The sequence below is a fragment of the Lampris incognitus genome, chromosome 5 (genome assembly GCF_029633865.1).
Source record: "Lampris incognitus isolate fLamInc1 chromosome 5, fLamInc1.hap2, whole genome shotgun sequence".
In the NCBI taxonomy this organism is placed as follows: Eukaryota; Metazoa; Chordata; class Actinopteri; order Lampriformes; family Lampridae; genus Lampris; species Lampris incognitus.
In genome coordinates this window covers 33,148,535-33,164,358 of record NC_079215.1, presented here as the reverse complement: position 1 = coordinate 33,164,358, position 15,824 = coordinate 33,148,535, and the positions used below count along the sequence as shown (strand labels likewise).

Sequence of the window (15,824 nt, the reverse complement as noted above, 5' to 3'; positions counted from 1 at the left end):
TGCAGTCATCAAGTCACTCTTAAAAAAGAGTAATCTAGACACTTCACAAGTGAACAATTATAGGCCCATATCAAACCTCCCTTTTCAAAGTAAATAATTGAAAAAGCCGTTTTCCAGCTATTACCTTTTACTACTTTGTATCTATAGGTAATTACAAATCTGAGTGGACAAAAATGACCTGTGGAGTTCCCCAAGGCTCCATTCTGGGGCCTCCTCTTAAACATGCTCCCACTAGCTCAGATTATGGAAAACAACAAAATACGTTGCCAGAATTATTGAATTTTGAAATAGAGAATATATTTGAGCTGCTAAAATAGGGCCCTGTGATGGACTGGTGGTCTGTCCAGGGTGTCTCCCTGCCTGCTGCCCAATGACTGCTGGGATAGGCTCCAGCATCCCCATGACCCTGATTGGGATAAGCGGCTTGGATAATGAATGAATGAATTGAAGTTGTGGAGGATGACAGAAAGGAGACGAGACCACTTCTCCTTTTGACCACACAGCTGTGGGGTCATTTATTTCCTCCAACTGACTTCAAATGAACAGTTCACAATGTCAAAACCTCAGCCTTGTGTCTACCCACAATCCCCCCTGCTAACCCCTAAACCCACTGTCTTAAAGGGACCGTGTCTGATCCACACGGTGAATATGTAACCTGCAAGTAGGTCACTACAAAGTTTCCATATAAATTTTGGGGCAGTTGCACGAGAGCTTAGAAACGGCAGTTTGCCTGGTCCGCCATCCGCCAGAACTCCACTAGAAATCCAAACTGAATTTGCCCGTAGTTCTTCCTTGTCACCAACTATGTCCCTGACGCATCAAGTTACGACACTGGTGCCGGAAGAAGAGCAGATTTTGCAAATATGTCCCACACAGAGACACAGAGAACATTGGCAACAACTGCAGACGTTTGTCACTCTAATCCCAAATTCGGATAGATAGCGATAAGGTTGAAAATCGGCGAAGAGTCCCTTTAAGTGTGCTATTCTGATTTGGATATGGTTCTTCATTAGGCGTGTTTGTTGCAAATTGCAAGTTGAGTGTAAAATTATTTATCGATTCGGTTCACACATCTTATTTACAAAGCATTTGATATAAACAACTCAAACAAAGATTTGTTAGGATACACAATACTTTTATTTTATTTGCATAGTAATCAAATAAGTCATCGATAATTTTTGTTTTGAAATCTACTATCATTCAATTTTGAAATGCATTTACTTAGAATAATACATTTTTGCATTTTTTTTCATCACACCATTCCAAGATACAATGTCAGTCTGAGTTATTGGACAATGTCATTTCTTTGAGAACACATGAAATCCTAACCAGGTTGTACAATAAACATATGAAAGATATTTGTCCCTGTTGGTCTGCCCACATTGATGAAGACACCTTCCAAAACTTTGTTTGGTGTTATGAACACATTCAACTTTATTATTATCCTGTACTTCATCAACAGTTGTTTTTTATTGGGATCCTCTCCTGATAGATTTTGCCCTGCAATAGAAAAATATATACATTGTAATTCTATAATGCATCATTTACTGGGCGTTTAAGAATTGTTTCTATGTGTATTGCATTATTAGCTTTTATTTTCATTTTAATACAGTACATAGTAATCAATGTTAAACACAATTGAATGATTCACCAAAATAGCAGTTATCGAAGATAATATTAACTTTGCAATAGGATGCAAGGGCGATGTTTTTTGTTTTTGTTTTTTGTTTTTTTGCCTTTGACTGACGGGGCAGCTGTTTATTTATTGTAATATTCTCTAGAATATAATAGCCCGTTTGGCTATAATGTTGATGTGATACAAGCACTCCTATTGGCTGTTAAGTTAGCTGCAAGCTGATTGGTCCATCTGACGCATGAGGGCGCAGGGGAACCACGTAATCGTCAGTCAATGTTTAGCACTCAGACGAGTCGCTACTGCGGAGCTAGCTACTGTATGATTGTAACCGTCACCGTTGAAATGAAGACACTGAACTATAAAGTCGTCGTCGGATCCCTCCATATAGACAGAAAGTCAGACATGGTGTCAGAGTAAAAGCGTGAAAAGGAGAAGAAAGAAGAAACAGAAAAGTCAGAATGGACGTCGCTGGAGTTCCTGCACCCCGCATGGACTGGGAAGCTAGCAGTCTGCCCGAAGCATGGCGCAAGTTTAAACTGCACGTCGAGTTGATGTTTTCTGGACCTTTAAAGAGGAAATCGGAGGATGAAAAATGCAGCTACCTACTGATTTGGGTAGGAGAAAATGGACGGGACATTTACAATACATGGACGCTCTCAGAAGCGGAAGGAAAGTTGTTGGAAACATACTACGGTCGTTTTGACCGGTATGTAAAACCCAAAGCAAATGTGATCTTCGCGCGCTATAAGTTCCATGGAAGGGCACAGGCAGCTAGCGAGCCTTTCGAACAGTTTGTGACTGATTTGAGACTGCTTGTGAAGGACTGTAATTATAGAGAGAGAGAGTGAAGAGGAGATCAGAGACCGTATTGTTTTCGGAGTTCATTCACCGAGAGTGAGAGAGAAACTACTGAACATCGGTTCCGAGCTAACATTGGAAAAAGCAATAGACGTTGCTAAGTCTCATGAACTATCACAAGCACAGCTCAAAACCATTGCTAGCACCAGCACGGGCACGCGCGAACAGGCTGTGCATGCAATCGGTCGGAATGCAACAAAGAAGAAGCACTGGAAAAGGCGCGAGGACGACACAAAAGGGCGCGCAGCGTCAGACAATGCCTCATGGAGAGAGGGAGACAGCAACCGCAGTAAAGGATGCAAATACTGTGGGAACAAGACTCACAGTGGAAACGAAACCTGCCCAGCAAAAGGCAAGCAATGCAAAAGCCGCAGCAAACGGAACCATTTCGCTAAAGTGTGTCTCTCCAGACCAGGAAAAGGCGTACACACTGTGGAGGAAAATGAGTCTGACAGATGCTCAGACAATGAAGAACTGTTCATCGACGCATTGACACAAGGTAAAGACAGTAAAACTATGGATCAAGTTTTCACCGATATGCAAGTAGGTCCAAACAAAAACACAGTCAGTTTTAAAGTAGACACTGGGTCCTCAGCTAATGTCATTCCCACACATGCTTTCAGAAGACTGGGAATATAGAGTCCATTGCAGCCCTCCACTCGCCCACTATATGGCTATGGTGGTGAGCGGCTCGTCGTTCAAGGTAAATGTGACCTGAAATGCCAGTACAAAGGCACCCAGTCAAAGTTGAAGTTCTACGTTGTTGACACACAGGCACCACCTGTGCTAGGATTAAAAGCATGCCTAGACTTTGGACTGATCAAGCTCATACTGTCTGTATCCAACACACCCGAGGTGTCACTCATTGAGAAGTACTCAGATGTTTTCAAAGGAATAGGACTGTTTCCTGGTGAATGCATAATCCACATTGACCCAAATGTAACACCTGTGGTCCACCCACCGAGGCGCGTTCCAGTAGCCTTACGCGACCGTCTCAAAGAGGAGCTACAGAACATGGAGAAGCAACAGATTATTGTGAAAGTCACAGAACCGACTAAATGGGTCAACTCAATGGTGGCAGCAGAAAAGCCACGCACAGGAAAGCTCAGAGTGTGCCTCGACCCGAAGGACCTGAACAAGGCTGTGAAACGACCTCATTATCCTCTACCTACCCTTGACAACATCACCTCCAAACTGGCAGGGGCCTGCTATTTAAGTGTCATGGATGCTCGCTCAGGGTACTGGGCGATAAAACTCGCAGAAGAGTTGTCCAAGTTGACAACATTCAACACGGTGTTCGGAAGATACCGTTTCCTTCGTCTAACCTTTGGGTTGATCTCCGCCCAGGACGAGTTTCAACGGAAGGTTGATGAGACCTCCGAAGGTCTACAAGGAGTCACAGCCATAGTGGATGATGTCCTCATATATGTAAAGAGCAAGGAGGAGCACAACAGCAAACTCCGGGCCATGTTGCAGTGCTCCAGAGAGCGAGGAGTGAAACTCAACCCGGAGAAGAGCACAATCTGTGCCACCGAGGTCAGCTATTTTGGGCATTGCATCACAAAGGATGGAGTCAAGCCTGACCCAGCCAAGATTGCAGCTGTGAGAGACATGGAGCCACCCAAGGACAAGGGTGAGTTGGAGACAATCCTCGGTATGGTTAACTATCTGTACAAGTTTGCCCCGATGCTCTCAGACATCAACGCACCCATGCGTCACCTGCTGAAGGAGTCAAGTGAATTCAGATGGGATGCGCAACATGACGAAGCTTTCAGGAAGATGAAAGAAGTGATCACACGCGAACCAGGACCAGTCTTAGCCTACTATGACCCTGGTAAAGAGCTCAGACTACAAGTCAACGCATCAAAGTTCGGACTAGGTGCAGTCTTGCTACAGGAAGAAAAGTCCATCGGATATGCATCCAAATCGCTAAATGACAGTGAAATCAATTACGCACAAATAGAGAAAGAGCTATATGCTATTCTGTTCGGATGCAAGCGTTTTCACCAATACATCTATGGTCGTCATGTCATCGTGGAGAGTGACCACAAACTGCTTGAGTCCATTATGAGAAAACCACTCGCAGCAGCACCTCCGAGACTACAGCGGATGATCCTCCAGCTACAGCGGTATGACTTCACCATCGTGCACAGACCAGGCAAAGAGATCCCCATGGCAGACACGCTGTCCTGCAAGTCGCTCACAGACCAAGATGACAGCTTCAGAGAAGGCATGGACATGCAGGTACATACAGTGTACAGTGGCCTGCTGGTCAGTGACACGAAACTGACAGAGATCAGAGTTGTGACTGCTGCAGACACACAGCTCACAATGCTGAGAGAGACAATCACAGAAGGATGGCCCGAGGAGAGGAGAAGATGCCCTCAGAGAGTTGCAGAATACTGGAACCACCGAGATGAACTGTCAGAGATGAATAACATTTTGTTTAAAGGCGAGAAAATCATCATACCTCCCTCGCTCCGCGCACAGATGTTATCCCGGATACACACAGGACACAGGGGCATGGAGAAATGCAAGCAGAGAGCCCGTGACATAGTGTTCTGGCCTGGGATGAACAAGCAGATCGAGGAGATGGTTGGACAGTGCCCCACCTGTCTCACCTACAGACCGTCAAACACTAAAGAGCCCATGATCAGCCACAAGATCCCGGACAGGCCATGGCAAGTAGTCGCTACTGACTTGCTCACCTGGAATCAGGACAATTACATCGTCACAGTGGACTATTACAGCAGATACTTCGAACTCGACAAGCTACACAGCACAACATCCTCAGCTGTGATACGCAAGCTGAAGGCAACCTTCGCCAGACACGGCGTACCCGAGACTGTTATTTCGGATAATGGACCTCAGTACTCAAGTATGGAGTTTGAGACCTTCGCAAAGACTTGGGAGTTCACCCACACGACTACCAGTCCGCATTATCCCCAAAGCAACGGCCTCGCCAAAAAGGCAGTACAGATCGCCAAGTTGCTGATGGAAAAGGCCAAGGCTGACCAGAGAGACCCCTACCTGAGTCTGCTTGAGTATCGGAACACACCTGTCGACAGCTTCAGATCACCAGCCCAGCTGCTCATGAGTCTTTGTCTACGCTCAATTCTACCCAACACACACCAGCAGCTACAGCCCAAGGTCGTCAGTCACAGAGACACGCACGCCAGGAGAGTCCAACATCAGCTGCAGCAGAAAAGGTACTACGACAGGTCAGCGAAGCCGATGTCACAGCTGCACGAAGGACAACACGTCAGACTCCAGGAGCACGGCTGTTGGAAACCAGCAGTTGTCATCCAGCCAGCGGATACCAACAGATCCTACCATGTCCTTACAGCTGAAGGACAGGAGTGCAGACGAAACAGACGTCACCTCCTGGACACAAAAGAAACACACACTGACACTCACACCAACACAGGCACTGACGAGAACTATGGTCAACTCACAATTCACAACACACCACACGTCTCAAATGCAGCGACTGAGACAGCCTCAGAGACTGTCCCCTACCAGACAAGGTATGGACAAGCAGTGAAGCCCAGAGAGGTTTTGGACATGTAATGTACAAGGGTGTAGGCGGATCGCTGCCCTTATCTAAAAAAAAAAAATATTGCAAAATGTTCTTGTGATTTGTATTACCTCTTAAGTGTTTGATTACTTACCGTAGTTTAATATGCATACAGTAATATTGAATGAATTATATTACCTGTTTTATTAAGAGTATTGACTCTATCAGTGATTACTATAAAATGTGTTTTCTTTCGTGCCGATTGTTCATATGTTTGATATAGGACATGTGCTACTAATGTTGGGAGTCTAATGTTGATTTCAATTTCTTAAGAAGAGGATGTAATATTCTCTAGAATATAATAGCCCGTTTGGCTATAAGGTTGATGTGATACAAGCACTCCTATTGGCTGTTAAGTTAGCTGCAAGCTGATTGGTCCATCTGACGCATGAGGGTGCAGGGGAACCACATAATCGTCAGTCTATGTTTAGCACTCAGACGAGTCATTACTGCGGAGCTAGCTACTGTATGATTGTAAACGTCACCGTTGAAATAAAGACACTGAACTATAAAGTCGTCGTCAGATCCCTCCATATAGACAGAAAGTCAGATATTTATCAGCAGGTGAGTTCAAGACAGGTGTTGTCTTTTGTCTGCAAGAGGTGATGGTGACTGTGGTTTTGCTGTTAGATTAAATCCAGAGCACATATATAAACTATTTTTGAGGCTTACTGAAAAAATACAGAGCAAAACAACTGAAAATAGAGCAAACCTGGCAAATATCGTCATCTTTCCAGACACATCTATAAAGAATAACCAACTTTTGGGAAAGATGTCACATTGCTGAATAATCCTTAACACATTTCTTCTGTACCTTGGTTTCTCAATATCGTCGATGAACTCTGGCAGGCAGGTGTTCAGGGTTTCAGGCAGGAGTGAAGCCACTAATCCTGACCCAGTTGCGACAATACAAAAAATTAGCGCAGGGAGGAGATGCCACATGTCCTCCAATAGGATGATGAGTGGAGCAATGGACACACCCAGCCGTGCCACAAACAACGTGTAGCCTAAACCATTCTGTCTGGACAGCAAATGATATAGTAATTTAGATTGCTAACAATCATTACACCAAGGTGACAGCTGGTTTGTATGGGTTTATTGTTGACTAACCGTACAACCGTGGGGTAGAGTTCAGTTGTGAAGAGGAACATGATAGTAAATGATGCTTCTGATAGGCCTTTTCCAAGGATAGCCACAATAGTGCGAAGTGTCCACTTATCTAAGGAAATATATGAGGACTTTTTATTACAAAGTCATCAAACAACCTGGACAATTGTGTGACCACTGCTGTATAAGAAAGTGACCACTAGATTTGTAAGTAATGGATATACTCTGATCACATTTAATACAAGTACCTTTTGGAACAAAGATGTTGATTAAAAGACACAGTCCAGTTAACATCAGCGTGCCAACCTGGGCAGGCTTTCTGCCCACTTTGTTCAGCAAGTAATAGATGCCAATCTTTCCCGGCATCTCGATCGAGGCAAAAACGAATTGTGTAAGGTATGGGTTTAGCCCAAATCCAGAGATATTCAGACTTATCCCATAGTATGTAAATGCTACTCCATACCTGAAAAAATTTGAAAGTCATTACTTTTTTATTGCAGCAATACTCATGTCATTTTAATATTGCTAGGTAAATCTAGGTTAAGCGTTTTGGAAATTTTTTTGAAAATTATCATAATTATTCAATCAATTTTTCTTTATTTGAATCCCCAGTAGTTTCCATTTGTTGGTCACTAGTCTCCTGGCCTGGGGCTAAAACGTTAAAGCAAGAGCTGAACAAAATATAAAGAAAATAAGTCTGAATAAAAAAACCTAGCTCTATTTCCCCCTGGTTAAGGGCTAATGTCTTCAACAAAGACTAAAGCCTCCAACAGTTAAAAATTCAGTTTTTGAGGTTCCTGAAAGTTGGTCAGATCCAGATAGATGAGGCAAATAACAGCCTCACATCAAGTTTTCATAAAATATTTTTGTCAAAATAAATTGCTTTGACTGAGTTGAAGATACAAGGATGTCATCATCGACTCTACCCTGTAGATCCGAAGTACTGCAGCAAGGGTAAAAAAAATAAAATAAAATCACTTGCATTTTAGAAAGTTCATCATAAAGCTATTAAGATTATTTTGCCATGGTGGCTGAAAGTTAATGAGTCCGTAAGTGGCATGAATCGAGTACTTTAATGTTAATTAGTACTTACCATACTATACCTGAACAGATGGCAAGTTTTCTGATATTTGGAGTCCTTACAAGATCATAAAAAGTGTATTTTCTATTTTCTATTTCAACTCCATTTAAATCCAACATCTGGAGGAAAAAAAACAATCAAACAAACAAAAATTGCTGTTCACACACAAAATTCTTTTCCACAGCAATATGACCGAATGAAGATATCTAAGATGAAAGCAAGACCAAACTATATATTCTTCTTCTTACGGCTGCTCCCGTTAGGGGTCGCCACAGCGGATCATGCATTTCCATCTCTTCCTGTTCTCTGCATCTTTCTCTGTCACACCAGCCATTTGCATGTCCTCCCTCACCACATCCATAAACCTCCTCTTTGGCCTTCCTATTTTCCTCTTGCCTGGCGGGTCCATATTCAGCATCCTTCTCCCAATATACCAAGCATCTCTCCTCCACACATGTCCAAGCCATCTCATTCTCGCCTCTCGTTTTGTCTCCAAACTGTCCAACCTGAGCTGTCCCTCTAATATACACGTTCCTAACCCTGTCCTTCTTTGTCACTCCCAACGAAAATCTTAGCATCTTCAACTCTATGACCTCCAGCTTGGCCTCCTGCCTTTTCGTCAGTGTCACTGTCTCCAAACTCTACAACATAGCTGGTCTCACTACCATATTGTAAACCTTCCTTTTCACTCTTGCTGGTACCCTTCTGTTGCAAATCACTCCTGACACTCTTCTCCACCTACTCCACCCTGCCTACACTCTCTTCTTCACCTCTCTTTCGCACTTCCTGTTACATTGAACAGTTGACCCCAAGTGTTTAAACTCATCCACCTTCGCAACCTCTACTCCTTGCATCCTCACCATTCTACTCTCCTCCCTCTTGTTCACGCATATGTATTTTATCTTGCTCCTACTGATTTTCATTCCTCTTCTCTGCAGTGTATACCTCCACTTCTCCAGGCTCTCCTATAACCTGCACCCTACTCTCACTACAGATCACAATGTCATCTGCACATCATAATCCACGGAGACTCCTGCCTTCTGTCCATCAATGTGTCTATCACCATTGCAACCAAGAAAAGGCTCAGAGCCGAGCCTTGATGTAATCCCACCTCCACCTTGAACCCATCCATCATTCCTACCACACACCTCACCACTGTCACACACATATCTTGCACCACTCCTACATACTTCTCTGCCACTCCCGGCTTCCTCATACAATATCACTACTCCTCTCTCATCACCCTGTCATATGCTTTCTCTAAATCTAATAAAGACATAATGTAACTCCTCGGGACATTCTCTATACTTTTCAATCAACATTCTCAAAGCAAACATCGTATCTGTAGTATTCCTTCATGGCATGAAATCACACTGCTGGTCGCTAATCATCACCTCTCCTCTATTACTCTTTCCAACATCGTCATGCTGTAGCTGATCAACTTTATACCTCTGTAGTTACTACAGCTCTGCACATCACCCTTATCTTCCTCATGTCCTCCTTGCTAATCCACCGCACTTCCTGATTCACTAGCCCCACATCATTCAAACTTCTCTCTCTCTCATTTTCTTCATTCATCACCCCCTCAAAGTACTCCTTCTACCTTCTCAACACACTCACCTCGCTTCTCAGCACAGTTCCATCTCTATCCTTCATCACCATTAACTGCTGTAATCCTTCCCAGCTCACTCCCTCTGTCTAGTCAATCGGTACAAGTCCTTTTCTCCTTCCTTAATGTCCACCCTCTCATACTACTAACCATATGCCTTTTCCTTTGCCTTTGCCTTTGCCACCTTTCTTTTCGCTTGACGTCGCATCTCCTTGTACTCCTGTCTACTTTCTTCATCTCTCTGGTTATCCCACTTCTTCTTTGCCAACCTCTGTATATTTTCCCTTACTTCCATATTCCACCACCAAGTCTCCTTGTCTTCCTTCCGCTGTCCAGATGACATAACAAGTATCTTCCTACCTGTCTCCCTCACCATTTCTGCAGTAGCTGCCCACCCATTGCCTGTCCTAGCTCCTCCCTGATCGCCACACAACAGTCTTCTTTCTCCAATTTCCACCATTTGATCCTTGGTTCTGCCTTCACTCTCTTCCTCTTCTTGAGCTTCAAAATCATCCTAAAGACCACCATCCGATGCTGCCCAGCTACATTCTCCTGTCACCACCCGACAGTCTCCTCTTTCAGATTGCACTTCCTGCCTAAGATATAGACCACCTGTGTGTACCTTCCTCCACTCTTATACATCACCATGTGTTTCTCCCTCTTCTTAAAATACGTATTCACCACAGCCATTTCCAACTTTTTCGCAAAATCCACCACCATCTGTCCTTCCACATTGATCTCATTGACACCATATCTACTTATCACCTCCTCATCACCTCCGTTCCCTTCACCAAACTGCCAATTGAAGTCTACTCCAATCTCCACTCTCCTCCTTGGGTAAACTGTCCAACACTTCATCCAACTCACTCCAGAATTATTCTTTCTCTTCCATCTCACACCCTACTTATGGGATATATACACTGACAATATTCATCATCACACCTTCGATTTCCAGCTTCATACTCGTCACTCTGTCCTACACTCTCTTCACATCCAACACACTCTTGACATACTCTTCCTTCAGGATTAACCCACCCCATTTCTCTTCATAGGCACACCATGGTAGAAGAGTTTGAACTCACCTCCGATGCGCCTGGCCTTATTCCTCTTCCACCTGGTCTCTTGGACACACAGTATATCTACCTTCCTTCTCTCCATCATATCAGCCAGCTCTCTCCCTTTACCAGTCATAATACCAACATTCAAAGTGCCAACTCTCACCTCCACACTCCTACCCTTCCTCCTCCTCTGCTGCTTCTGGACATGCCGTCCCACCTCTCCTTCTCCTTCACCCAACAGCACCCTGCTGGCCAACAGTACTGGTGGCAGTCATTGGTAACCCGGGCCTCGACCGATCCGGAATGGAAATCTGATTTATGATCCGAAGACCAAACTGTATATAATAATGTAAAATTTTTGTGTGTATTTACCTCTGGTGTGATGAAAGCTATACAATTGGACTTGTTATTCATCTTGGCACATTTCATTATGTAAAAATGAGCAGCGTCCATCTTTCCATTTGCCAGAAGCCACCTTGCTGACTCAGGAAGCCACCTAAAATGACAAATGTTTTGTGTATCCTACAGCACCTCATCAACATTGCATAACTGAAGTAAACCTTTTGATATAAAAGGTAGGCCTTAAATGCAAGGTTTTTTCTTTTACCACCAAGCGATGATGGACAATAACAGGGGTGAGGTCACTGCCAATATGAGCATTCTCCACTCATTTACAAAGTATCCAATTCCAGCTAGCAACCAATTACCGATTGTCCAATCAAGGCTTACAATCACACCTGCAAAAGTCCTGTGCTTGATGCCAAACCACTCAACGTCTGTAACGAGAAAAAAAAATCAACATCATGGGAAGAAAAAAAAAAGCTTTTAATCTCTGAGTGATGCCCTTAAAAAGATTCAGTCAGTGCTGATTCCTGTGAAAATGGTTTTATGTGTGGAAAACCTAAAAATTATCTTTTTTTTTTAAAATATACTGATATAACTTAAACAATACTTACTCAGGACAATGGAGATAATGCTTATCCCTGCGAGTGTCATTCCAGTGAAAAATCTCATGGTGACGAACATTACATATGACGTAGAGAACGAACTTGCTATTGCAAATATCATGGCTGACAGATAAGATACCATCAGTATTTTCCGTCTCCCATATCTACACATGGAAGGAATATGATATAGGAGAATATGGGAGAAGTCATTGTTAAGATCATAGGCCTACTTTTAAACTGTAATATAACCGTTATGTCAATTTGTACCTGTCACTAAGAAATCCAAATAAAGGCGCTCCACACATTACACCAATGAAGAAAATTGTAGCTGTTGCTCTGTTCATCGCTTTCCTGCTGCAGACGAGGTCCCACTTCAAAGAAACAATTGTAAACATTAAAAAAAAGAATTTTTTGTTTTTTTGCAGCTGCCCCACCTCAAAATGATGACCAGTGTTCTCACTTGGAGGTGGTTTAGCTTAATTGAAACCATCTATTTCTTGTGATAAAGTTTGAGACATTTTTGTATATTTCAAATTCAACTCATCTAAGAATAACAGAGCATCAAGCAGAGGTGGAAGCAAGTCATTATTTTCCAAGTCATAAGTAAGTCTCAAGTCTTGGCACTCAAGTCCCAAGTCAAGATCAATTCAAGACTGACAAGTCCCAAGTCAAATCAAATCAAGTCAGTTTAATTTGTACAGCCTATTATCACAAATTACAAATTTGCCTCAGTCAATTGCCAAGTCCTAAATTTTGACTTTCAAGTACTAAACAAGTCACTGTGAGCTGGTCATCAAATTCAATGCCTTGTAAACGAAAATTAACAACAGATTAATAGTTAATATGCAAAGTTTACATAGATATGAATGCTGTTTAAAATTTGTATTTATTATGGATTGATTCAAAGTGGATCGGTATTATGGACGTGAAGAGTTGATGGGCAGCACACTTTTACAACCATTTTGTCTGTGGGTTTGGAGAAGGTATCAAGTCTATCAAGTTTAAAGGTTCGAGTTCAAGTGAAGTCAACTCAAGTCTGGTATCATCAAATTTGCAACTTGAGTCTGACTTGAGTCCAAGTCCCATGACTAAAGTTCACTCCCTCTGATATTGAGATATTAAAATCAAAATCATACAACTAATTGATTCTCATTTTTATGTACTGATATATTGATTCTCACTTATGTACATCATGGTCTCAGTCTAAAAAGATTTAATCTACAAACAAAACAGCATTGTTCAAGATGGGTACAAGTATATTAACATAAACCCAACAATCATGCAAATAAATGACCACATTGCTGGACTTAGACAGTCAATATAAAGGGGATATTAATGGTTTCACTGGGTTAGATACATCTCATTTAACTATGATAGCCACTGAATTTCAAAAGTCCTTAAAATGCTGTAAACACTTCTGATTGTATCCTACAACCTAATCAAACTTTAAGTATAGCTAGCTTAATCAAAAGCTACTTACCTCGATTGCCAGTGTAGATTTAAACATACTATTGTCATACACCCATCCATTCTGACATTGAACCGTGTGTTTATTACCACTACTATTGAAGCCTGAGAGAAGATGATACTGGGGCTCTGCAAACATTTGACAGGAGCTTGGAGTCCCGTCTTCCTGCACTGGAATACTAACAGTAAGTTTCTGATCAAGAGTTAAATTCTTAAAGACTTTTCCATGGTCCAGAGTACTCAGATCACAGTGGTGAGAGGGAACAGCTGCTATGAAGTTATTCAACAGAAAATGGCATGGCAGCGTCACTCGAGAGATACTCTGAATCAGTATTAACATGATTTGGAATTTCCCACATCCATTAATTTCTGAAAGTATACTATCAAACTTCATTTTCCAAAGCTTCCAGAGGTGGTAGCACAGTCTAATGTGAACCTGTCATTTATCTGCACTAATGCCCATTGTGGTAAAGAAATACGCATGAAATGTTAAATAATGACAGAGACATTACACTTCCCATGTTAAACATTACTATTGTCCCTGGATGAAAGTTCATCTTCAGCTGCCCATGTGTCATTTGCCTATGGGGAGAAATCATTGGCCAAGTTGAAGTAATGTTAAATGTAGAGTAGATCAACTCTGTGATGCTCATTAAACACTGCAATGATCATTGCATTGTCCTGAACAATGATGATGATGATGATGATTTATTTTAAACATGTAAATAAGAAGGATATAACATAATCCATTGCCAATAATCTGAAGTGATCAACAAATCCACACATCAAACTCAGTGAACAAATCTCCATATACATCAGATTATTTGTTACATCTTAGAAAAGAAGTAGGGGGAAGTATACACTAATTTTTTCCTACCCCCTAGCACCTACTCTTAAGTTAATTCAGTGACTATACATTACAAAAAGCTACATATACTATAGTACTTACTGCTACTATACATTACAAACAATGTAACACCAATCTAAGTTGCAAAGGTAATTTAAAAGCCTCTTTTAGTTTGGTTATGATGAATTATTCTGCTGAATATTGGGCGGCACAGTGGCCCAGTGGTTAGCACTGTCACCTCACAGCAAGAAGGTCATGGGTTCGAACTCCGGGGTTGTCCAACCTTGGGGGTCATCCTCTGTGTAGAGTTTGCATGTTCTCTCCATGTGTGTGGTGGGTTTTCTCCGGGTGCTCCAGTTTTCACCACCATAAAAAAAGACATGTAAGTTAGGGTTTATACTCCTTTCTGTGCCCCTGACCGAGGCATGACAAGATGAACTGCAGATGGTCCTCAGGGACTGCACGGCAGATGCCCACTGCTTCTAGCTACACAGCTAGGATGGGTTAAATGCAGAGCATGAATTTCTCCACGGAGATTAATAAAATATATCAAAAAAAATAAAAAATAAAAAAAATAATGTCTTTATATTCAGAATTAGCTCCATGTATGGGCATCCAGTTGTCAAACAGGTGTTGTTTCTTTCATTTTAGTCATACTTTTATTGATCCATCAACGTTTAAATTTTGCATAGCGAGCATTTTTTTTTTCTTCTGCAAATGTCACAGCATCTTGGGACCTCTTGCGAGAAATTACCTTAAGAATTATTTTTCTAAAATACAACTGCTGGAGTTTGACACTAAGGTAACAGCAGCTAGACAATTGAGCTGCAGTTATTCCAACTCAATTACCATTAGGTAAGTGATTCCTTACTGTCACCTCATTGCTGCTGTTTTACCCCTAATACTGCAAACGCTGGAATGGGGGAAGGCTCGGGACAAAGGCAAGGGCAGATTTTTCTAACAAGAAGTGGAACCCCCCCCCCTTTATATATAACATCATACATGAATGAGCAAGGCTTCTCTACAAGGAGATGGGTAGGTAAAACCTTGATGAATCTTTGACAACGACTAAAAGGTGTTTGCAGAGTTTGCCGAGGATGGTCATGCACTGAACCAGGAAAGGTCTAAGTCTGTCGGTCAGGGTTAATTAAATTGCTGGACATAGACAGAATAGGAAAATATTAGACAAACTAATGTGTAATGTTATGTCAGAGGATGCGGTATCACTGAATGTTAAGCTAGAAAAGTTAAAGTGTAAACTGGGATTTCAACATTTTAAGGCTGGCTCTCTTGTACAGTATTAGGTCAATGAAGGTAAGCCATGTTTCATGGATTTATTTTCCTGTGATGTATTTTGGATTCAAATGAAATGCAAATTCTACCAATCAGGTTTAATTTTACCAATGGATCTACATGTTGTGGTCTTTGGCATAATATCAAAGAAAAATGATGGAGAAAAGTGCTTGCCTAAATACAGTGATATGTTATTGCATTAATTTGTTGTTCTCTCCATTCAAACATGTGTGGTCTATAAATTAACTTTGATAGTCTGTCCTTTTAGTGCAAAATATCAAAATGTAGATTTCATCTCTCCAATTGCAGCTACTCCAACATAAAATGTGCTGCTTAACAGTAGA

At 41.9% G+C, this 15,824-nt stretch overlaps 1 protein-coding gene across 1 annotated transcript; it reads right to left on the bottom strand.

Annotated features, from left to right (window-relative positions):
• Positions 1-3,880: 3,880 nt before the first annotated feature.
• LOC130112958 (solute carrier family 22 member 7-like) lies at positions 3,881-13,737 on the bottom strand. The gene is made up of 10 exons (XM_056280478.1): positions 13,354-13,737; positions 12,141-12,244; positions 11,883-12,037; positions 11,534-11,702; positions 11,299-11,422; positions 8,272-8,378; positions 7,427-7,641; positions 7,182-7,290; positions 6,851-7,092; positions 3,881-4,035 (listed from the first exon to the last, which is right to left on the bottom strand). Exons 1-10 carry the CDS (start codon positions 13,732-13,734, stop codon positions 3,881-3,883), a joined length of 1,761 nt encoding a protein of 586 aa, XP_056136453.1. The 5' UTR covers positions 13,735-13,737.
• Positions 13,738-15,824: the final 2,087 nt, after the last annotated feature.

Coding starts and splice junctions, on each gene's coding strand:
- LOC130112958 (XM_056280478.1), bottom strand. CDS start 13,734: ATGAAGTTTGATAGTATACTTTCAGAAATTAATGGATGTGGGAAATTC. Junction 8,379..11,298: donor TAGCTTTCATCACACCAGAG/GTAAATACACAC, acceptor TTTTTCCTCCAG/ATGTTGGATTTAAATGGAGT. Junction 7,642..8,271: donor ATCTGTTCAGGTATAGTATG/GTAAGTACTAAT, acceptor AAATTTTTTCAG/GTATGGAGTAGCATTTACAT.